General features: G+C 39.0%; 1 protein-coding gene across 1 annotated transcript in view; it reads right to left on the bottom strand.

Moving 5' to 3' along the window:
- adam12 (ADAM metallopeptidase domain 12) overlaps nucleotides 1-24032 on the bottom strand; it is a 62816-nt gene extending 38784 nt beyond the window's left edge. Inside the window, exons 1-3 of the mRNA XM_026354735.1 lie at nucleotides 23530-24032; nucleotides 14378-14499; nucleotides 12346-12419 (exon numbers count right to left, since the gene is read on the bottom strand). Coding sequence (XP_026210520.1) covers nucleotides 12346-12419; nucleotides 14378-14499; nucleotides 23530-23641 — 308 coding nt within the window. The 5' untranslated portion in view covers nucleotides 23642-24032. The remainder of the gene's footprint in view (nucleotides 1-12345; nucleotides 12420-14377; nucleotides 14500-23529) is intronic.
- Nucleotides 24033-24569: the final 537 nt, after the last annotated feature.

The following is a 24569-nucleotide window of genomic DNA, read 5'->3' as shown; positions in this document are numbered from 1 at the left end:
TATCTGTCAGTATTTTATGGTGTTTGTCCTATATTATAATGAAAGCTCATTTCATTCAAAAAAGAGTGGTACAGTCCAGTAAAGAAAGCCACACTATGTCATCAACATTATCCAAGTGTCTCCTTGTAGAGGACTGCTGTTTCCTACCAGTCTAACCAGGTGAAATATTATGTGACCTCACTGTTGATTACTATCTAGGTCTCTTTCTGTCAAGCCCTATACATTATTTTTCACAGCAACACTTCATAGCATATCTAAGAAATCATATGGTCAGCGATGAAACTGAGGAAAAGCATTTGTGTTTTCCCATGAATATCTGCGGGAGGTGTATGACAGAGACAGCCTCTCCTAATGTATCCTTTGCCTCTGCTTTATAGTGTAGGGAGCCTTGTTTCTCCCTCTGTGGTTTGTTTTACTGATGTGTTGACTACACTCGCCTTGGGCACCACATCAAACACACAGAGAGCCGTGAACCCAGAGGGACACAGACAGAGAATGTGGTTTGAATGAATACACTCTCTCGATGACTTAACGGCAAAAGGCAGGTTTTCATTTCTATCTGAACCCAATGTTAACAATAAAGTGGACAGAAGTAATATCACTCTTACTCTCCACTGCAACTTGTATATTGTAGACCCGATCACTTATAGTCTGAGTCACTGCTACATTTCTATCTACAAGGCCATTCTGTGTCTTTAATCTCTAAAAACAACTTGGTAGGACAGAATATTTATTGTGCTGGGATTTTGCTTCTTTCTTGCTTTTCCCAATGATGAGAATGCAATTTTAGAAGAATTGTCATTATCTGGACCTCTGCACAATCCTTTAATATGCTCTCTATGTGACTTCTAACTAATCAAAGAAGGATCTTGACTCATTAAAAAGCTATCTTTGCTTTGATCAGTCAATATTTAAATAGGCTTGGCCCATTAGCCTGTTTGTTTAATATTGGTTTGCTGTCTGCTGAAGCGTTAATATTGGGAAATTTTAGTCTTCTCTCTCATTAACGTGCCTTTTTAGCCACAGCCAGTTGGTTGTTCCATCAATGTGGTCCAGACTGAGAAATCTTGACTGGTATAGTATGAAATTTTGTGCAGACATTTGTCTGGCCAAGAGGATCTATTGTAATGAATTTGGTGATCCCTTGACATTTCATTTTGTGCCGCTAGCTGATATCAATATTTTTCAATTCTTCACTGACAAAACATCCACATTTATTTGATGGAATGGTACAGAATTTGGTCCAGTGACAATTCTCAGACAGATGAATTCAACTTTGACTTTGAGTGACTTCACTTTCACTGAATTTTAATCTTAACTAAGTAGGTTTAGTTTTTCTAGTATTAGAAAAATAATAGATGAGCCAATAGATTCATCAGTTGATTGCTGTTGTCAACAAAATGACTAAATATTGGCAAAAATTACCTAATATAACTTAAATGAGCTCAAAAGATCCATGTTCTAAAGTTAACAATGGCAATGATATTCAAATATTTACTTATTTGAAGCTTTAGTATTCTTGAAATCGACTTCTCAAAATATCCTGTACATGAATTCAGGCCAGGTATTAAATTATCTCTGGGTACAGTCAGCTGCTATAGTGGGGACTCAACCTGTCCATCCTTTTGCAAAATTAGCTACTGGCATTTGTATCTTTTCCAAACACTGCACCCCTGAGACTGTTTATTGTAATTAATGCACCAGGCTTTCATATTTAACATTAGACTGTGAAATATGTGGCTTTATTACTGTAACTAAGCAGCACAGAGTATTTCTAGGAACTGAATGATGAAGGCTCAAACTCCGAATGCCTGGAGGCAACTACTAACACCACCACCACCACCACCAAAGAGCAGTGAATCATAAACCCTTTGTATTCTAAGATGTTAAACATATCTTGATAAAAGAGCACTGGATCTCAACTCTGAAACACACATTTCACAGAGCCTTATGCAAGCACTGAAAACACTCAAATTGAAATGAGAAAAAAAACAACAGTTTTAATTTAACCCTAAGCTAATCGAAAACCTAGCACATCATTCCTGAATAATCATCAAATGGATAAATCTTTTAAAATGTACCTTGTGCACTATTTGTCTAAAGGCTGATTATTTGCTTGTGTGCCAAAGAGATTACAAAAGGCCATTTAGCCTCCACTAATGTTCTTCTGCATACTGAAACTGATATATGGATAACAGGTTTGTGCAATAGCACCAAATCTTCATTAAAAAGTTGTGAGGAAGAAGCATTCTAAACAAATGTCTTTTTGTATGCCTGCCCAGTACCGAGATGAACTGTCTTTGCTTTTGCTGCTTCAATATTCCCATCCATAACCAGATACACACTGGAACTAATGGGTGACTAGGGATCTTCAAGGGAGGTGGTCTATTATTATTCATTGAAAACGAATAAACAAATGCATAAATGTTAATGTCAGAGGGTTCCTATCTGTCCAATTAATCTATGGAGGCTCCCCTGGGCAGCCTCATTGTTCAGCCATACTTTTTTGTCTTCAGGGCAAATATGCAATTAAGAACTGAGAAGAAAAAAATATTAAAGATGTTTTTGTCTTTCATTTTTCTTCTCGTGCCTTTTAATATTGTCTTCCTCTGGCACTGCCTTCCCTCATGCAAAAAACATTAAATAACTGGTGCATACACATATGAATAAGCCCCTGCTCTCCTACACCCACGCCCATCCATGCCATCCACATGTGTTTCCAAAAATTCTAAAAGCCAACTTGAAATTTCAAGCTGTAGGGAGCACCTGGGCTACATAAAACAACTGCTTTAATATAACACGTCGTTGTTCCACTGACTGCACACATCCTAGACCATAAGCTCTCCAGTTCCGGGCTTCATGAAGCATTCTTCCTCCCTCTTAAAAAATGTCTCACGTCATTAAACCCTCTTTACACTTCCATGGATGCTGGCTGATTCTCCAATAAGATAATAGCACACAATCTGTCATTCTTCACCCCATTACCTTGCAAACATGGTGGAGATGAAAACTTTCACTTTGCAATGATGTATCGTTTTAACATAAGGATCAGGGTGAGAAATCTGTCAGTGATGCTGATGCAGTGTAACATGAGTCATCACGGTTCGTGGATACTGAGCAGGAGATGTCAATTACTGGACAGACTACGGGTGGCAAAACAACAAAGTGCTTCTGAGTTAATCAGTACCGTGATTTTAGGTTCCTGCTGTAAGACTTTTCTCTGATAGCAGGTTTCTAAAATACAATACTACACATTTATTCAACTGTTAACCCCAGAATCACAGGGTCAGTGGTCAATAAGCTTCTACAAAAGAATTCTAAGAAAAATGGCACCAATCTTTAAGAGTATGCTCAGATGGTGTGGGCTGCACAGGTCACAGTATATATGAAATGTCTGATGTCAAACTAACCTTCAAGCTTCATTATGATTAAATTGTGTGTTATGTGGTAATAATTCTTTCTGGTGGTAATAACACAATTAGAGATCATATGCTACAACTATTTTAAGTTACCAGATATCAGCAAGTACTGAAGAGTACAGAAACACACATAAAGTATCAATATAATTAAAACTAAACTAAACTAAACAAAGACTAAAAACTGCAAGACACACTACGTGACTGCATTTTTTCTATAAGAAAAAATTCCCACTGTCTTCTGGTATTTTTACACACAGCCCATGGAAATCTTATGTTATCTTTATTGTGTTGCTATCCCCGTGTTGTCAAGTTCAACATGGACCCAGTAAAGCAAAAACTTCCCCTTGATCAGTGATGTCACATGATGCACTTCCTCTCTACCTTGTTTGCTACAACACATCTGGAATTATTGTGAACATGAACTTCCTCTTGTGTGTATGTGTGTACAGAGCTACATGGTGTGTGCATAGATGCATTTTTAATGAATGTAAACACTCATGAACTCTTTAACAGGATGCATGAAACCTGTTACTATATAATATGTATGCATGGTGACAATGTATGTGTTTATTACTTCATATTTAGTTGAAACACGTGATTTTAGAGGCACGAAGTCATCACAATGGATGAAATGATGCAGACAAGTGTCTTTAGCTTTAATCCTTATTTAATTCCTATAATCTGTATCTTATATCACCTGTATGCTGTGATGACATGTTGAACAATATTACTGGCATTAACTATATCAGATAAACACCAGTGAAAGAATGGAACAGCTGCTGTGCTGTGTTGTCTCAGGCAGAACACTCTCACTTTATTTCTCATGGGGCCACTACAAATGACCCATTCTCTCTGCCGCACTGAGATATAGAGGAAGATGGGAATCACACACACAGTGATTTCTACTTTGAAAAGGATTTCTCATTAAAGCTTTTATATCAAACTTTTATGAGTAAGGGTTTAGGGAGGTTGTGTGTGAAACACGATTACTATACACTCTACTGCAGACTGATTTCCTGGCCTGGCAACTGCAATTTATGACAAAGTGTGCGCTAATGGCTGTATGACGTCGTAGAAAATGTATGAAAGTGCATTATAAAGCACAGTTCATGCATGCACTTTATTATCTTGAGAAATCTATCTAGGCACATAAAGGTAATGTAATCAGTCATGCACCATACTCTCTGGGATGTGTTTACTGCTGATGTAGATGCATTATGTCAAGAATAAATATGGCTATTATGCATCGTCAACGGCTGTAGCCCCACAACACCATATCCAAAACTCCAACGCAGATAATAGATTTTCTGCTCACCAATACCAAGGCACTAGTTCATTCCAATGACGCCATTCTGAGTATGTCACAGAGTCAAGTAAAAGAAGAGCTGCAGCCTTTTAAGGAGTTTGTGAATACGGCTGCAAATGCATCACCTCTGTTCTCTTTCTTGGAGGCTATTGCTATTGGCTTCACATGTAAAGGTAACAGCAGTTGAACACATGAGCTGTTCCACTTGTTGTGTATGTTTCCTTGTTTGAGTGACAAATTAACACATCCTCTAATGCTACAGGCCTCTAAAATAGGTCTGCAGTAATGAATAATTGCATGATTTCATTTATTTTAGTACGGCATTACAGCATTTTTGTATTTAACTGTTCCTTAGAATTAGCATTTATGGAAATATACTAACTGCAACAAACCCGCTTTTGTCAAATTATTCAATATGCTTGACTGTAGTCTGCACTCCAACTTCCATTTAAGGTAGGTCTAATCTAACATGTTCTTATAACAAACTACTTACAGCTTCATAAATATGTGAATAACATCATGCAGACATTTTATTATACAGCCAATGTACGTGAATAAACTTGGTCAAAAACTTTGCGTCTTTCCACTGATCTTCCCCAGAGATCTCCTAGTCTGGAAAATCAATCACACTTTTAGGGAACAAGTCAGGCAAAGAGAGAAAGTGAATTTAAGATAGGGAGGGAATTAAAGAGAAAACGAAGACTATAAGAAAGAGTGAGACTTTGAGCTAGCTTGGCTCTGACGCTTGGCCCTGATCCCACCGGTCAAACAACTCCCACTCTAATCTTTTCCCTGTGCAACACCTAAGACTGCAGTCTCTTTTTTGTTATTGTCCTTCAAGACTGGGCAACTTTCCCCAAGGGCACTCTGCATTATCCACACAGTCTTTAGCCAACTAATTAAAGATGGCGGAAGGCAAAATGCAATCACTATGTGCTCTTTGCTTACAACAGCAATGTCATCAGAGAAAGAGGTAAATATCACAATCAGATCAATATTTAAACAGACAAGATGTGTGTTCTGTACACATGCACACAGTGTGAAAGGATAGTTGAAGTATTCTGCTAAAGTATTCTGTTTCTCAAACTGACACTGACAAACAGGCAGCAGCAGGTAAAGGACTGATAGCCACTGCAGTTGACCTCTTCCAAACTCTTGTGTTACATTGGTAGAGGATTTCATTTTAGGTACCCCTGAGATCATGAAATATGATCCAGGAAGGATGATTACTGTAGATCCCTGAGTTTAAAATATTATGACAGATAACACAGAAAAACACCAAATCTCTGCACAGTAATCAACAATAACTCTGGAAAGTCATCACAGCAGAGTTTGTTCTCACTGTCACAATTGCTGGATAAACAATGGAAACGTTACAAGGTCACAAAATGTCACAAAGTACTCAGCTTACAAAGTACTTATGAAACACAAGAAAAATCATTTAGATCCAGCCTCTTTCTGAATCTTTCTATTTTATATGCAGCGGCAGTACCTCAGTTGGTGGAGCCCTGTAGGAGCAGATATGCACTGTCTGGCAGCTGTCCAACCACAATTTCCCCAAGGGATTCAGTAAAGTATGTCATTATTATTATTATTCATATCATGCAAATCAAATGGTTACTCATATCGTGTGATAGCTTTTCAAACAACCCTGATAATACTACAGTAAAATTAAAATAGTCTGACATAGATAGTCTGTAAAATTCTCTCTGATGCAGTGCAGGGCAATATAATACACAATACAATTGCACAATTTGTCATTACATTCTGACAGATCCTGACTGACTGTTGGAGACAATTAATAATCATGAATAATGAATGAAGTTACTGCTGTTGTGGCACCTGCAGAAATGTGCACAGAAACCCTTGAGATGTTCATATGAATCTTTTTACTCAGTGATGGCTGCAGTTTCCTTTCACATTTCCTGGCAGTTGTAATAAACTCACAGGAAATAATTTCATTGTTTTTTTTTTCCATAATTGCATTGCTAAAACCAACAAACAAAACTTTACTGGTAAACCTGGAATACACGTGGTATGAGGAGGCATTATTGGTGAGTGTCATATACTGCAGGCTGTGTTTTGATCATAGTAAAAGTAGATTTTGATAATCATTTCAGTTTGTAATAGCTGTGAAAATGTAGAACAAAGTGAATGAAGGAAAGGTTCAACCTACAGGAAAGGTAGGTTTTTGGTGAATGGGTGTGCCTCAGGGACCAACACTGATAATGAAATGCAGAGAAAGGTTAATGTTTAAATGCTGTCCAGAAGTCTGATTAATCAATAGGTCTGGACTGTGTTCATATTCTTATGACCTGAGAAATGTGTTATTTAAATTTGCGAATAATAAATAAAGTATTGCTAATGAAAAATATAAAACAGACAGCAAATGTTTACATTTATTTAATATAGTTCACAGACCAGTTATGTTGTTTGTTGCTGCATCATGCTGCATGCAAAACTAAGCTAATGGCAGACTTCCTTTCAATGAAGGCCTAAGTTGCATGTTCTCCTTTCTGCATTGTGGATACAGCATCCAGTGTGTGAAAATATAAAGTATACCGTAATATACCGTTTTCTATGACCTATTGTCTTGTGACACTAATTTCCATGGAGTACTTATTAAAGCATAGTGCAGCAAAAGAGCTAATAGAAACACCTTGCTTATAGGTGACTGGTGTTTAACCTTGTAATAATGCATGAATTAATTGCGACAGGCAGAACAAAATGCCTTGGCATCTAAAGGAAAGTCACACAGAGAATTGGCACCAAAGTCTAAAGTCTACATGTGTTGGCAACAAACAGCACCCTGATGTCCAATGTTTCCCACTGGTGGCTTTGACAGGACTCAGGTTGCATGGTGACAGAAGAGCTGCTCAGTGGAAAAACAGGCATGCATGTGGAGAGTGTGGGAGGAAGGGACAGGAAAAGAGAGCAAGAGATGCCTGGATACAGACAGAGAAACAGCGAGACATGTGACGGGAAGAGACCATCACAATAACATCATCACAACTGTGCAGGAACAGGGAAGTGGGAGTGATGGAAGACTGGTACGAGAGGCAGCAGAGGAAGAAGTAGACTGCCAAAGTGTTGCTCATGAAGGTTGCTGCTTCTCAACATCCAACATTAATCTATTTCCTGACCTCATTCGAGCCATTACATGGCTTCATCATTAGTTACACATATAAAAAAATCATTTTACAACCTTAATTAGGCACCTAAGTTGACAGCCCAGTTTTCTCCCCATAAACAACACCATTGAATCTATTATATGCTCCTGACAGATCCAATTAAAGTGCAAAGAAAACCTGTGATCTCTATTTGTCTGACCTGAGACTATCCTCATTTAAAAGAGTGGGAAATAATATACCTAGTTTATGATACCACACACTGAGGGAGAGCTTAGCATTGTCAGAAATGAAGTGCATCTTCTTTTCCACATAAGAAACACAAAGTATATTGCTATAAGAATTTTTTTTTTGTCAAAAACATAATGATGATGTTTACATGTGGCCATGTTTCTGAAGGGTTCTTTCCTCTTTTCTTTCCTGCCACAAAAGAATGAAAGGAAATGTTCTCACAGGGAAATGCAGGGTCCTGTGCAGAGCGTATGAGTATGAACACATTCAGCTTATTGTGTTCCAAGAAGAGCTGATAAAAAGGCATTTTAATAAGAAAAGCATAGTTGAACAAGATCTGTGACTGACAATGACAACATGCTTGTATGCTTTAAAGACAACTATATTCAGCAATGGTAGCACAGGTGTCAAAATAAGGATATTAGACCATTAAAAAGCATATCAGGAAGAGATGTATCAAACTTTTTTTGGTGCTGTCTAAATTGTACCCATGTCACAGATTATTGAAAACTATATTGTACGGCAAAGTTGGCATCAAATATTTGGCCAGCTCTTCACTCTTGTTGTTCTTTCTATGATAGTTTCTGATTCTAATCAAAAATGTGGCAGTTTTTGTCTGTGGAGCTCTGGCCTAAATGCAGCTGAAAGAGAGGCCGTGAAACTTAGGTGGTTTGGTTAGATGCACTTGGCTCTGTGCCGACTGATGCAATGTCATTATGGCACACAGAATTGAAATCACCTTGCTGCAATAAACTTGACATTGCTCTGTTTCATTTTTATTCATTTATTTTAGAGACTGAGCAGATGATTCCACAGAGGAAACAAAGAACAGAACATGGAGTTTGGGCCCCATTAACAACTGAAAAAATATTTCTGGATCTCAAAAGAAAAAAAAAAAGGATCTATATGGTGTCTAATGTTAGCCAATATAAAAGTTCAGGTATTATTATTATTTATTAATATTAAACTCTGTTAATGAATTCATTGTTTTGTGATTTCCTGAGATACAGATAGTGTTTTTTAAATAAAAAAAAAGAATTACAGCACTAGTATTAAATAATTTCAAATAGTCACCCATAAAAACTACAAATTGGACTCAGTCGTACATCTTTGCCACTTTCTCTCACTCTCACTCTGTTTCTCTCTCTCTCTCTCTCTCTCTCACACTCTCACACACACACACACACACACACCTCGATCACTGAGACATTGCTATTGAAGTCTTTAATCAAGACTAATGTGGAATGTCCCATACGACCACCATTAATCATTTGAAGCTGGCCAACTGTGCAATTTATCAATGCTATACATCAGAGCAGCTGCTGCTGGCACATGCCTGTGTGTCTGTCCAGCTCTGTTTGCTGGAGAGACTACAAACTGTAAAATGCAGCAAACCCTAAAAATTGCATATGACCCTACTGACAAACCTATTGGTAAAAACATGCACGTTTTCAACAATGCTAACATAACTTCTATTATAGCAAAACAATTGGAAACTGGAAAACACATGGGTGATAGGCCAATTAAAGAAACTCCTAAATGTACTGCTTCGGTACAGAGCTGACAAAAGCCAAAATCACACCTAACACAGTGCAGGAGAAACATTAATGGACACAAACACCATAACACTGAACTGAGCTTTGCAGAGTTCATTTTATGACCACGGTGATAAAGGCACTTAAGCTGCCATTAAGGTGGCACAATTTGTGTGGAATACAGGGGCGGCAGCCTGTTCACTGCTAATACCATATTGTTTTTATTCAGAGAGTTTGATCCCAGTGGCTGGCAAGGACACAACACAGGTCACTACAGCCCTGGGAAATCAAATTCAGTCCAAAGTGAACCATTTGTGAAATGAACACAATAGGTGCACAAAAACAAAGTCACTCTTTACTTTGAGTTTTTGTGTACAATACTTGTAAAAGCACTTCCTCACACATACACACAGCAACAAGAGATCCCCACTGATTTCTCTTCTCAGTAGATCTGTACTTCTCATGCTCTAGCCAAGTTTTCCTGGGACAGGGCCAGCAGCTAACAAACAGCAGTTTATTAATTGGATCTGGTAGCATGTTTATACTGGTGAGGAGCAAGATCATTTCACACTGGCCTTGGAACAGGTGTGCTCTACAGTGGTGCCAAATGAGTAAACTGCGCAAGCTCAGCAGATTCAAGCTAAGTTTCCATAGCTCAGTACAAAGAGGCTCAATCTACATACATTCACATCTAAGACACGTTCTGGTTGGTTGTTTTTTTTCTTGATTCTGCATTTTTCCATTTAAATCTCCAATTCTTTCACCCTTGTTTGCCCCAGGCAGCATTAGATTTAATAACTCCTCTTCTGTATTGACTCTGTGTTCCTCACCTGCAAAGATTCTTGTTAGAAAAGTAATGCTTACACTGAGATAAATATTCAAACAGAGGCTAATTTGGAGCATTACTATATGAAATTAGTAAAATAGATATGGCATGTTTTATGTATATTCCTTGTAATAATTTTTTTATTGCTGTAAGGTAGTTACATTACACTATAGCAGGCATATGCTGAGCTAATGTTCAAAACACATCAAAGCTAATCATAATTTTTAAATGTCTAAAAATATTTAAAATGTGAATGTCTTTCATTAAAACACAAACCTACTGTTTATCTCACATTAGACATTAAGAGTGGTATTACAATAAACAATATGATATGGAGAATATGCAGTGAAGATATTCATAGTATGTATCACCAAGTGATGAAGCACTTGCGCACCACTTCTCTGAAGTTCTGCTTTTATTAAATCTGCCCTTTAGCGTCCACATTTTGTTCTTACTGAAGGTAAAAAACTGGCATTCAAACACTAAAAAGAAGCAAGCTTACGCTGTCTCAGCTATATAGGGTTGGTTTAGTTTGAAGGATGTAATGTACATGTTCACTGTAGGTGCACATTATCGATGCTGTGTTCCCAGAATATAAACCTTAAGGCATTGTTAACATTTTCCTATGACTAGTCCTCATTTTTCCTTGTGCCCCAGACTGAATGGATGCAGCCTCGACAAAACAGACACACATAGAGGTCAGAGACCACCTGTTCCGATTTGGCTGAACTGGTGAAGCGATATCAGAGGACACATCTGTTCTGACAGGGAACAGGCCAGATGGAAATGGTAGCATGCTCCCAAGCCTCAGGCTGGTGACGGATGACTCGCAGCTGATACTAAGATCACCGGATGTCACAAGGAGAACAGGGAATGTAGGGCCCAGTCAAGACAGTTTTTGTGCAAGACATTATATTTATAGGAATTTTTAGTTTGCTGGCAAACTTGGTGAATTTTGGAAATAATGGCTGGGTGTGTATTTTGAGTTATGGAGACTGGAAACTAGACAGAGGGAGCCGTGTTTAGTGAGTTATTTCTTGAGCTGCTAACAATACAGACAATTTGTTGAAAAAGCCTCTTTATATCTTCCTCTATATTTGCAACAGAGAGAAGAAACAAGTCAATACTAGTAGTTTTTCGTTTTCCATCTACAAGGCTATCTGAAATTCTCAGCAGCCCGATTTGTGTTTGTTCTAGAGTAACCTGTGATGGAGGTCTGACCAGTTGCGAACCAAGTCCATCAGTGCAATGTCAATAACTGTATCCCTAAGCAGCAGGATAAAATATTATGTCTCCACACCCTGTGAATAACAAACATTGGCAGAAACAAGAACTAAGTCTGCAATGCCGTCATTGTTGAGATCATACATTTCCCTCAGTATATAACCTGGCCTTTACACCCACTTTTTATCTGGCTTTACAGCAAACATTCCTCTCTATATGAAACGGTCTGTGCATGAGTATGTGTGTGTATCTACATATTTATGAACTCCACATGATCCCCACCCCTTGTTTTAACAATTCACTGTGTTATTGTCTGCAGTGTGGAAGGGAGTGGAGAGATGAGCGGAGAGAAAAAGCTAAGGAGGGGAGGACAAGCGTGTCCTTAGAGCTGTCTTCTGCCTTATTCTTTATCAGCTTTCATCCTTCGACCTTTCACAGAGACTGAACCATAAAAGAGTCCAATCACTAGGGGAAATATTATTTTCCCCTTCCTTGAATATACTATATCATATCCCAGACCCATACAACTCCTCCACTTGCATATGTAACTACATCCAGCCAAAGCTGGGTGTGTGGGTTTATGTATTGGCTCTGTGTCTGATTAAAATAATAAATCTAGTCTCCTCTCTCATGGTGCTCACAATGAGTGAGGAAAAAGAATGAGAGGAAAACTCACTCATTCTTCTCTAGCAACAGGACCAGCTGTTCACCTTCCACACGTACCAGCACCTGGAGTGACGCAGGGTAACTCTGAAACACAAAAAAATGACAGAACTGTTGAGATTGTGCCCGGATCTCCCACATCCTGTCTGTGGATCAGCACTTGTATGAAGCTTCACCTTTTTGACACACAGGCGGTATACAAGTCAGGATATGGCAAGGCACAATAGGAACAGGAAGAAAGCTTCCATATCCTACACTTCCTAAATCTGTGCAAGACACAAAAGTAGGCACAAAGGACTAGTTTCACAATGTAAGTTTTCTACTCATGCTGTCTACACATACCATTTGCAATGTTAAACGGTATATGGTCAGCTTTGTTTTTGCAACATCCATTCAATATTTTCATATTAAATGAAAATATAATGGTAAAAACCTATTCAAATATTATAGATAAGAATGCTTAATAATGCATAAGAAAAATATTTAATTTCCTAATGTATTACTTAAGTTCAATATTTGTAAGGATTTAAGATTTGTAACTTAGAATATTATACAACATTTATTTAACAGAAAAGCTTTCAGTCTGAGAACAATAATAATGACTATGTGTTTTGAGTTTTTTGCTGTCACTGATTTATTGTTTCAAGAACCTGGGAAAGGAAGGTGACACAGGAGATTTTACTCACAATGTCAAACGTCATTAATCCTAAATCAAATCTTAAAATGACAACTTCCCAAGAAATCGTTTTAGGATGACTTAACACAAGTAATATTGCAGTTATCAGTATAAGGCAGTGCCCTTGCAGCAACACTGTGTGTTCTAGGGAAAAAAAGCAAAAGAAACTTTTTTTAATTTATTTTTTTAATCCAAATAGAAAATGTTAAATGTGCATACTGAGGAACAGACATAAATCTGCATATCATCACTTGATATTTCTGACACACTCTGTTCTTTTGACATGTTTATGTGTCTGCTGACTGATGTCTTTAGGCCAACACATTTTATTTGCTAGTCAGTGTCTACTCTAAGTGTGGAGAGCTAATGGTACCTGTCAAGCAAAGACAGTACTGTAAATAATGACTTAATAACCTCCTATGGCCACACAAGAGTAACTATCTAAATCTGGGAGGTTGTACTGCACTCACCAGCTGCCCTATCGGTCACTTTAATTTGAGTAGTGTCGGCTTATAGATAGCCTACTGCAAAACTACTGCATTTCTTCAACAAAAAACGCCTTGCGTCAGCATTCACAGGAGATTAAACTTATCTGATATAACTGAAAACAGGGTGCATAATTAACTCCATAAAGCTACCATTTTAATTTCCCTCATGTCGACGTGGTGTGTGATAAACAATTTGTGTAATTAGCATCACTGCCCTTCTCTTACTGACTGATTTTGAGAGATGAGCATAAGGATGGAAAAAACAACACTCTCAGATGACGACTTCCCTGTACCAAGAAAAAAAAAAAGTTTGATTGCTTGGGGAGTTCTGAACTCCTCCGCATTTCCCTCCCCTGGAAAACTTGCTTTAAGCTGTAGAGTTGGAGGCTGAATTTCAAACATTTCCACTTCCATCAGTAGTTAGTAGGTGGGACAGACCGAGTCCTACAGAGTCATAAAAGGGTTGATATGAATAGAAATGGAGTGTGCTGTATCTTTTAATCTGAGCTATATTTTGTAGTAAAGGAAAGAAATGACACAATGTGTTACAAAGCTGCCTCACATTCCTGACTATTTCTCACAGTGTCAGGTTTATGGTCTGCTGACTTGTCATACTGATGAAAGGCTGACAAGTTTAAGAAATAATTTCATCGTGTTCAATAAACAGAAGACGACAAAAGATGGAGTTAAAGACCGGACTTTTCAGTGAAGATGGGAAGCATGCAACATGTAAAAGCACCATCTACTGTGGTTAGGTTAAACAAAAAGCCAGACATCAGTTCTAGACTGAAGTTTTTAAAGCAGACTTGCATCAGCCAAGCCGTCATTTGAGCCACCTCATTAGCATTAAGCTAGTGCTACTAAGTGACATAGAGTATTACCCCAGCTCTAAGATGGATCAGAGGTCTCTTCTCCTCGCCCTTCAGCAGCAGAGGTATAGTGGTCCTGTAGTGCTTAGGTTTGATTCCTTCCCCTTGTTGTTTAGCCTTGTCTGGTCTAGCTCCTGTGAAAAGATCATCAGTGCACATTAACTTGACTTGAAATGATAAAATGTAATATCACACTACAATCACCGCAAATGTCTATACAGTAGATTTTGTTACATTTTTATTAAAGCAGACAAAGAGGTTAAAACATAGGTCAACAGTGCTCTGTAGTACCCTGAATAATTCAAGCACACCAATAGTTTTCCAGGCTGAAAGAAAAACTGCAACAATAGCAAGGAAGTCTCAGACACATGATGCTGCACTATTAAATATTGTGGACTGCGATGCTGGGAAAGAGTATAAGCTCGCCCCTGTTCCTGTGAGATGGGCTGTCCCCCAAAGGCCCTCTGCAATAGGACCACTGCCACATACACAGCATCAATAATAGATGCTCTCACACAGTATATGAGGAACTCACCCTTTACAATATTTCTAGACTGGAACAGAGTTAAAAAAAACAACTGGCAGGATAAAATTGTCTTTTTTTTATCTTTTCCTCTTTCACTTCAGTGAAACTGGCACTGCAGTTTGCTGCTTGTCTGTCTTGCTTCCTCTTTTCCACAATCTCTCTTAAACATATCAGTTTCCCTTGTTTTAAAGTCATACTGAAGTGAAATCAGCAAAGTTAGAAGCCAATTATTCTAATTAGCTCTTAAAAACTGTTCATCTGGGAGTCAAGCAGTACAGGATGTAAAGTATATATAGCATAGGAGGAAGAAATATAATAAACTGGATCAGTGGCTTCAAGCAGAATGTGGGAATTATAGTCACAATTCCCTCTGCTCTCAGTGTGCAGACAACTGAGGCTGTCCCCAACTCTCCCACGGCCTCACTGAGCATGTCTGTATTGTAGCAGGCCCAGCAGGTTTCCTGTGAAGCCCAATAAATGTTACAAACCCAGAAGGAAGCTGTGGAGATGGAGAGGGAGTGTTTGAGGGGAGGGGAGAGGTTGTTTGAGGTTTCACAGTTTCACCAGAAAATAACTCAGAGCATGTGCTGTGTCTCTATTAATGTACGTCTAAGGTTCAGGCCTTCTCCCTCATGTCTGCATGTGGCAAGTAAAGGACCTGGATGTCACACAGGGTACAACAAGAGCTCATAAGTACAGTGAGTACCAATACTACTAAAAACTACCTGACATATTTTGTTTACTCATCCCAGCTTGAGACGTCTTCATTTCAAGCAATTCAGCCACAACTCCTGCAAATTCAACAGTTTCTCGCTAATTCAAACAGACTGTAATGATGTTTGGCCTGTGCTCTCAGTGTGGTCCAGCGTCTCTATTTATCTATAGTGTGTAATAAGCTAACAAGGACACAAAAGGGACCTCCTATATTTAATGGGGTATCTGAACATTTGCAGACAGTAGGTTGTTGATTTTAGTGGTGCATGAAAACCACGTTAGACAGACGGAGCAGCATGACTGAGACCACGGGCTGTGGCTAGAGTGTCATTAAAAAGGAACTATAAAAGGAAAGTCAGGCAGACGTCTTGCTAATAAAACACTTAGTAGACATTGTATCTTCCAAATCATTTATATCTCTCAGATATTGAATTGAGCAGCCGAAAGTTTGAGATGTGCTCAAAACAAACTGCTTTTGAAGACATGTTGCCCAACCACACCTGAACGCACAGGTTTATTGCTGTTCTGTGAGACAATCCTTCGAAATGCAGTGAAAGCCTTCTGTCATAGCAGGGGGGTGAGACACAATGAACTGCACTCATTTTAGCTTCTTTCCTCAAAAGGCATTCGTGTTGTTACATTTGTTTGTTCACATGGAAAGTGATAGAATCGGTGCAAAAAAAACACCACAAAGACGTGCATGAGAAGTTTAATGTCTGCCAATTTTCATACATCTGATGAGTCTCTGCATGAAATGGACATGCTCATTAGGTTGCTAAAAATCCAGGGGCAGACACTGTTCAGTGACCAGTGGCCCCCTTAATGTGTGAATGAATGTGTGTGTGCACTGTGTGTGTGCAAGAGAGCTACATACTGTATGATTTCCTGTCAAGGTTTTTGTGTATACTAGCCCTCAGTATTAGCTTGCGTAAAGATTAAAATTTGGATGCAGCATTTACCATTGCTCCCCAAAAAAGAAGCATTCCCTTCAAACAGCAAAGAAATATGACATTCATGATCATTCTCATGGGCTTTATCCTCTTTGGAAACCTTTGAAATTCAAACTAAAACTGGGTTAATCCCATATGTTTTCTGGAGAGTATCTTGATTGCTAAGCCAATCACAGTTGTATCCCCATATTGGACACAAGGGAGAATCAGCTGCGGGTCATACATCTAAAAAACACAAGTTCTGTTTGGCAGCCAAAAACATCTTTCCCCCACTCGCTCTTTAAATAGCCTTGCCAACCAAATTTCTTAAAGCTAACTCGATTTTGATGATCCAACAAGGCAGATTTTTTTTTCTGCCCAGAGTAATGAGCTGCATTACTCATTAACTGGTAGGTAATGTGAATTCAAACAGGGGTTGATGTCCACTTTATGCAGCAGGGAAGTGACACAGCCAGAAACACAAACAAAAGACTGCCTGGAAACAGGACAAAATCATCCTCATTACGTGCACTTAGGACGTCACCTGCTGCATCTGAGAGATTTCCTGATGACTTTCACGTTAATTTATTTAGAGTAGAGGTTGTAAATGCAAAGTACATACCGTATATGTGGCATTATGAGTGTTCATTTTAGTGTACAATATATTAGAAACAGGATACATAGGTAATACTGTATCTGCTAAGTCAGCGCTGTTATCAGACTCGTTCAATTGGCAGATGAAGGACATACTGTATCTTCATCTACAGGCAAGGTTAAGAGAGAGTTAACATCACAGTGGGAGTTTAGAATAACTAGTCATACTAATGAAAAATTAATGACACCTAATTAATGAGCCATATAATGAAATTGTGAAATACTTGAAATCAATGTCAGAATCAGACTGTTTATGTTAACTTTTGGAACAGACCTCTAATAATAGTGGATCATGGGATAAGAACTCTGATTAAGGATTCAATGGCCAAGATCTTTATATTCAGTATCTGCACAGCTGCTACAAGACCAACGCTCCCAGAATCTAATCAAACCTCTGTGGCGTGTCTGTGAATGCCCTCAAAAGCTGATTCTTGTGTAAATCTTTAGTAAAGGAATCATGCCAAAGATGGCCGTGGCATGATTACACTTTGAAAAAACGCATTTTGGCCACACTGGCAAGCAACACACAGTAGTGCTGAATTCAGCTGTTGCAATTTAATTTAATGGAAATTTTGCTTAAACCCTGGACCATTTCCGAGAGTGCCTACTGTATTGATCATCCATATTGATAAAAAACTAAAATAACAACATTAGGAGCCAAGCTAAAACCACTGCCTGGGTGTGAGATAGGTGTTAACATCAGTGTGAACAGGCTTGTTGTCTTTTTTTTTTCCTCTGTATGCTTAGCTGGCCTTGTGACCTCTTTGGGGCCTTTTCCATCATCCACATTTTATTTATGAGATGTCTACTGCGCAGATAAACTATGAAATGGGTTCTTTTATGCATAGTCAAAATCAAAAAAGGGTTTATAACTGTACTTCCAATGAGGAACAACATCATAAACTTTTGATTCAGGGAAAAGGGCTGAGACACACAGAAGACATCCAGAGCTGTTTGCAAAAGTAGATAATGTGACTGTTCTTTCACTGCCTCCAAAAATCCTTCTTCCCATCAACTCCCTCATCACTCACTTTCCTGTGTGGTGACACAGTGGAGTCATTAGCGCTAAAGTTGAGAAGGTGTTAATCCTGGATGTGGGACCACCCCAGATCCATTCCAAACAGACCAGCCCATTATTGGCCTGATAGAGTAAACTGCACGGTCAACCACTCACAGTGAAATAATAGTAATAGGAGATTTCTCAGGGTGGGTTAGTGAGATTTGCTTGTGTGTTCTGTTATCATTCTGTGGGAGCAAGAGTGGAAAAGACAATTCCCATCTTGTCCAGCACAGATTGGGGCACTATGTCTCAGAGGGGGTAGGGATTACAGCTTGGAGAATTTGTGGATTAACAGGAATTTATCACACATGCTGAGTCACCTAACAACCATTTGTGATGGGGAGATGGGGTCAACAAATGTGAACCTTCAGCCATGCTCGCAGCATAACTATTTGAATGGAAATATCTGCCACTACTATCACAACAAGTAGCGGAGGGATTGCTGTGGAATTATGCATAGGCATTCATGAATGAGGAAATCATAATCTTGAGATTTAGGGTTTTGTAAATTCTTCATTACTTTCGGTTATGATTGAACGACTGCAAGCAGCTTCACAGAGTCGCTAGCAGGACTGTAAACATTTGGTCTGATTCTTCTTTATTTCTTAAATGAATCCAAAATACAGAACAATAAATTTCTTCAATATATATAAAATTCATACAAAACCCACAAACAGCAAAGTAAAGTTGTATTTTCCTGAATTTTGCAAAACATGCCAGAATGGATATTTTAGTACCAACACACATACAAGGTTCAAGAGGTCCCAAATTGCTGCATACAAAGAACAACCAAACTCTGCCTCACAGGTCTGCCTTTACAAAGGTTGTTCACTTCCTATAATATTCTCCCAAAACAGTTTATATTCTTTCCATCAAAAGCTTTCACAAGCCATAAAGGCTGATGGTACAGGGCATGGCAAGATTCCAATCAACAACATCTCACAGTAAATACACTGACACTGAGGTGTGATGACCTTTCTGTTGTGAAATTATTGATGCAGGGAGACCTGGCGGTTCAGCCTGCTGTGTAACTCAGAGTCTCAAACCCATATGATGTTGCTGCACCAGTCCTTTTTCCCCTCTTTCTCTTATCTAAGCGACACCTACTATATCTTAAGAAGAAAACTAAGCTAACAAGAAAATGTGTACTATGTAATTCAAGGTTTACCAGCCTCTGTAAACCAGTGTCCCTATTTCTACTTCTTTAGCCACTTCATTTTAAATGTGTGCACCTCTCGCAAATCCAATATTTTAGTCTGCATTCTAACATAAATATCAACAGCTTGCTGCTCACAGTTAGGTTGTGAGTGCAGTGACATGGAGTTCTTTTCCTACGCTACAGCTATTCATTTTTCCTCTCTTCTCCTCTTTGCTTTATAAAAAAGTCATATTTTTTTCTCCATTTCTTAGAAAATTGTCCCACTAAATTTGTGAGCGTCACAGGAAGTATGACACATACAATCACTGTGGTAAATGGATGACGGAGAGGCAGGTGACACTCCACCTGTCTCTAAGTCTTCTGTGATTCTCTAAAGGCTGATAGAGATGGGGGTGGGGGGGTGCACCCACCCTCATCTATCACACCTGTGACTGACTGCTAACTGACAGGGCTCTGTGGGTGATGGCCTGCACCACAGATTCACAATACACCCTCAATTGTTCCCTTACTCATGGCATCCGGAATGGCTTAGAGCATTATGCCATTTATAACTTTCCAGTTAGTTTATCAGATTATCACACAACATTATGTATCTCTGAGTTGTGTATGCCATCGGTTTGTGTGTTAAGTTGCCATCTCATATCATCAACTTGCATATTATACGTCTCTGTGATCCAGTCATCCTTAGGCAGATCAGCACACACTAAAGCACACTGATGGCTATAATGACAAATGATGCTTAACAGAGGGAGATGTTTCTAACAGTGTCTGTCATTCCCTTGTGGCCAACAAATCAATTCCAGGCTGTCCTCAAAATGTCAAACGGCAGCAAACCCAAGAGTATGAAAGACAGATCAGGGTGATTTCCTAAACTGTTATAGCAGAAGCAGAATTTTAAGCCCAGCCCTATGTTCCATCACAAGCAGGAGGGTGAAAATGTGGTGGGTCCCAAGAAAACGTGTTGATAGGTTCCTGATACTTCCCAGAAACCACTGGGCAAGTGTGTGATTAGGGTGCTCAGGGCAGGTTTTATTCCTCTTCACCAGTCTGTTTAGATAATACAGATATTCTAATCTTTCTAATTAATTCTGTCTGATGCTGTGGTCTGACCAGATGATACCCTCAAATCTAATCCAGGTCATTTGCTTCTGTCTCTAATTATTTATTGAGTTTCCTCTGCCTAGGAAAGAAAAAAAAAAACAAAAACCATCAGACCCCTAGAAAACCAGTTAATATGCAGAGGAGAGACAAAAGAGAGAGGCAGACAGAAAAGCCACAGACGGAGCAATTCATCAAAGATTTGTAAACAAAGTCTGCTCTGGCCCTTATGGGACTTCTCTTATTTCTCCTGTAAAGGCTCACAAGGCTCTGAAAGATAATAATACTTCATTTAAAAATAGAATTTCTTTTCGAATTATTAACAATTATTTTGGAAGTTAATGAGCAGACAGTAATACCAAAATTGGTCTAATTACTTTTTGTAAAAGTAATTGTACAAAAACAGGATGAACAAACCTTTCAACCTTTCCTTCCACATTTTAGGCAACAGGAGACAATTTATTAATATGACTAAGTGACCTGTTGTATAGCATATGTGTGGATGCTGCAATGGCACAAAATCAGTAAAATCTGTTGTGTGTGTAAAGTGTGTTTAGCAGTTTTTGAAGGAAATTAAATATGGATTTGTTCAATGAAAACCACCTGTTTACTTTTTCACAGCTTTCACTTGTTGATTTTTTTCTCTAAATAGACTCAGTTGGGTAATATTACTGGCATCTTTGCCAGGATATATTCATCACGACACTTTGAAAACCCCTCTTATTATCAGATGCATTGCAAACTTGAATGACTGCTAAGACACCTTTTGGACTCGGTCCAAGTCACCGTTTATTGGCTCAAGTAGAAGTGGAGGACTGAGATACAGCCAGCTCTGGTCCATTTAATGTTTTTCATTGAGCAGCACTCGTGCTAGCTTTAGGCAAGTGTCAGCCCATGGACTTGGCCCAAGTTTGGCTGATTCTGGCAGAGCATTCATCATAATTCTAGCTAAAGTCAGGGCAACCAGTTGTGCCGAATTTGGGCCACTGGCTCACAAGCAACTTGTCTTTATTGCAGCTGAACACCTAATATGATGTTCAACTGTAAGAATTCATATTTGACTAATGTTTCCAAGTAGTTTATTAACTGAAAATTCGCCAATAAGTCGCTCCACTAAAAAAACAAAAAGCACTATGTGTGAAGGCATGGTCACATTCAGACACAGAAAAGACTTGTTTGGGTTTGAGGATGATTATGGTTTGAGTTTGAAATAACTCATTAAATAAACTTTGTAATGGTTAAATGAAATCGGCATAGCTGCCTCTAGGGAACAGGAACATCTTGTTAATGCATCCACTCAGACCTCTACACTGGCTCTACACCACCACCCGACGAATTCCTCCTATGCTACCACTGAACCAAAGTCCTAATTCCTACAGACGACAGAGGGATTTGTCACCTACTGTAAATGTAAATGTGTTGTTTTGGGGCATTTGCTGAAAAGACAGATGTCATTTATCTTGAAAGGAAAGTCTCAAGTTAGACCATGATAAATGGAGATCAGCTGTCATGCCCATTTTTAAACCATGTGTTTTTGTTCTTTCTGCTGTACTGCACATGCTACATTTACTGTATTTTTGGATTATGTCATACCAGTCGACCTGCATGTGGTATGGTTTCATGTTAAATAAATGCCCATATTATAATAATTAAACAAAGGTTTCTGAATATATGAAATGAAAAATAAATAATCTATTTTCAATTAGATGAAGCAATCTTTAATGAGAACTGATGGAGAGTCTAGCTCCAGGAAAATGCCTCTGCCACCCACCATAATAAAGACACTGCGTGAGCTCCACCAAGGTGTAGTGAGGCCATAACAAGCATTTCAGAGAGAAGCTGAAGTCAATATCCAGCTGACATCAAAGAGCTTATACACACGTCCCAATTTCAATACTCATACTATCCCCTTTATTACTATTATTTTTACTTCCTGCATTCATATATTGGCTAAGCCAGTGAGTGAGAACTTTAATGACCTCACATTGACATGATGCGTGGGGTAAACATCTTAGAAAATACATCTTACTACCTCTCTGCCTGCATGGGCAATTTCAGAGAGGCTTTGCTATAATTTCTGTGGTACTGTTAATGATGCACCCTGGAGCTTTGTGTTTGTTATCACAAATTCTATAATAATAAACAGTATTATCTGCATCCACTGTCTAAGAAAATCTGTAGTCGTCCATTGTATTTAACTTTATCTGACTGAAATGCACTTAAATTATTAAATCATTACACTAAACTATATTTTTACCACATTTTTTTATCTTCTCTTCCCAGGACATGCAATGTTGTTTTTTCTGTATATTTTGAGTTGGTTTCAGTGTTATGTTTTTAATGGACTTTGCTGGGTCTTCTCTTGCCAATGCGGGCAATTCTCTAAACATATGGTTTGTTTTCTACACACAGCTACAAACATCTGCAATTTGGCACATGCTATGTCCTATACTGTACGCCCAATATCCGGGCATCACTGGCTTTAGCATTCAGCAGATTAAATTTAGCAGCTGAGTAAAAATAACATCCTGTTTGGTTTATGTTTACGACGTAAAGATAAAGCTGTATCCTCCTGGATGTTGAACTCATTCGTCCATCCCGACAGCGGTCTGACTTCCCTTTATTGTTCTGTCTGAGCTGAAAGATGGGTGTAAATAAAAAAAAAAAAAGAAACGAAGCAAACTCTCTTTGCCTTGTGGCTGCCCCATGTGTGAGGTGAACTGTATGACTATGAAAAAAGCTTTAACAGGAGACATGTCACAAATAGTGTCTAACAATAGACATTTTCTGTGTGCTTGTGTGAAAATGAAAAATTTGTACATCAGCACACTGAGATGTGTATAAACTGCATGAACTGTTACTACAAGGTTACTCTGCCATATAAATAGCCCCTTACACTGTGTGTATTCTGATCCAACACTAGAAAAATCATATTGTGTTGAAGTTCAAGGTCTGCAGCACCACATGAAAATGAGCTAGTGCACTAATTGCAGACATGTTAAGGGCTATGATGTATTTACTCACCCTCTTGCGTGCTGTAAACCGTATTGTCAGCATTTTCTGTTGCCTTACACAGGTACCAGACGTGGAGAGCGAAGATCAGAAAGGCAAAGTTCCTCCGCCTCCAGGTTTTCATGATGCCCGGGCTCCGTGGGTATAACCGGGGGGGGGGGAAAGCGCTCCGGTCGGGCTGCGTTATTTATGCAGCACGACCAGACACTTCACACAGGTGACGGGGTTGGAGATCCAGGTCACGGCGGTCCACAGCAGTGCGGCGAGGGGCTCCAAAGACTCCAGCGAGATGCGGCAGGCTGTCAGTCCGACACCGAAGCTGTCAAAAACTTTTCCTCACTACGCCAGGCGTTTGGTGGGCAGCGAGGCGGGATATACGCACAAACACATGTGCTGTCAAAATGTTTAGTTAGGGTTTTTTTTTAAAAACAATCGGTGCTGCCCGTGTGATAGTGGCGGAGCACGGAGGGACAGAAAAGGCAGAAGGAGAGGATGTTGGAGGGTGGTGGAGCGGACTGCCATCCTCTCTCGTACTGAGCAGCCACACTTTGCCATGTGCGCTTCAGACTCTGCTGGGTCCTAAACCCGGACACATGCATTTAAAAACACTTCACTAATGTGTGGTAGGAAGATGTGTCTAAATGTAAGACAAGACGCTTCAACCATGTGCTGTGACAGTACAGCTGTTAAAAGGGTCAAACAAACAAACAAACAAACAAACAAACAAACAGCACAATGTCCCGACAAAATGGCGACATAACGTTAGCTACCTGTCCGGAGAAGCGTTGTGACGTTATTTAGCATGAAAGGTAATGATGGAATAAGACGGTTAGATAAAGATAGCACTATTAAAGATGTAACTCACTGCTGCACAGCGGCTGGAAAAATAGTGTTTTGATTTCTTCTATAAATTTTATAAATGAAATGCCAGAAGGGGCTCCGTGTTAGCTAGCGAATGTCTGTTTTAGAGAGTTAGCCGGTTAGCTGTTAAGTAGCTAGCTTAACTTTTCAAAACAACTTTATTGAAAGAACAAAAACATTACAGAACAAAG

This window comes from Anabas testudineus, chromosome 15 (assembly GCF_900324465.2).
Source record: "Anabas testudineus chromosome 15, fAnaTes1.2, whole genome shotgun sequence".
NCBI classification, from domain to species: domain Eukaryota; kingdom Metazoa; phylum Chordata; class Actinopteri; order Anabantiformes; family Anabantidae; genus Anabas; species Anabas testudineus.
This window is presented reverse-complemented; position numbering and strand designations above follow the sequence as displayed.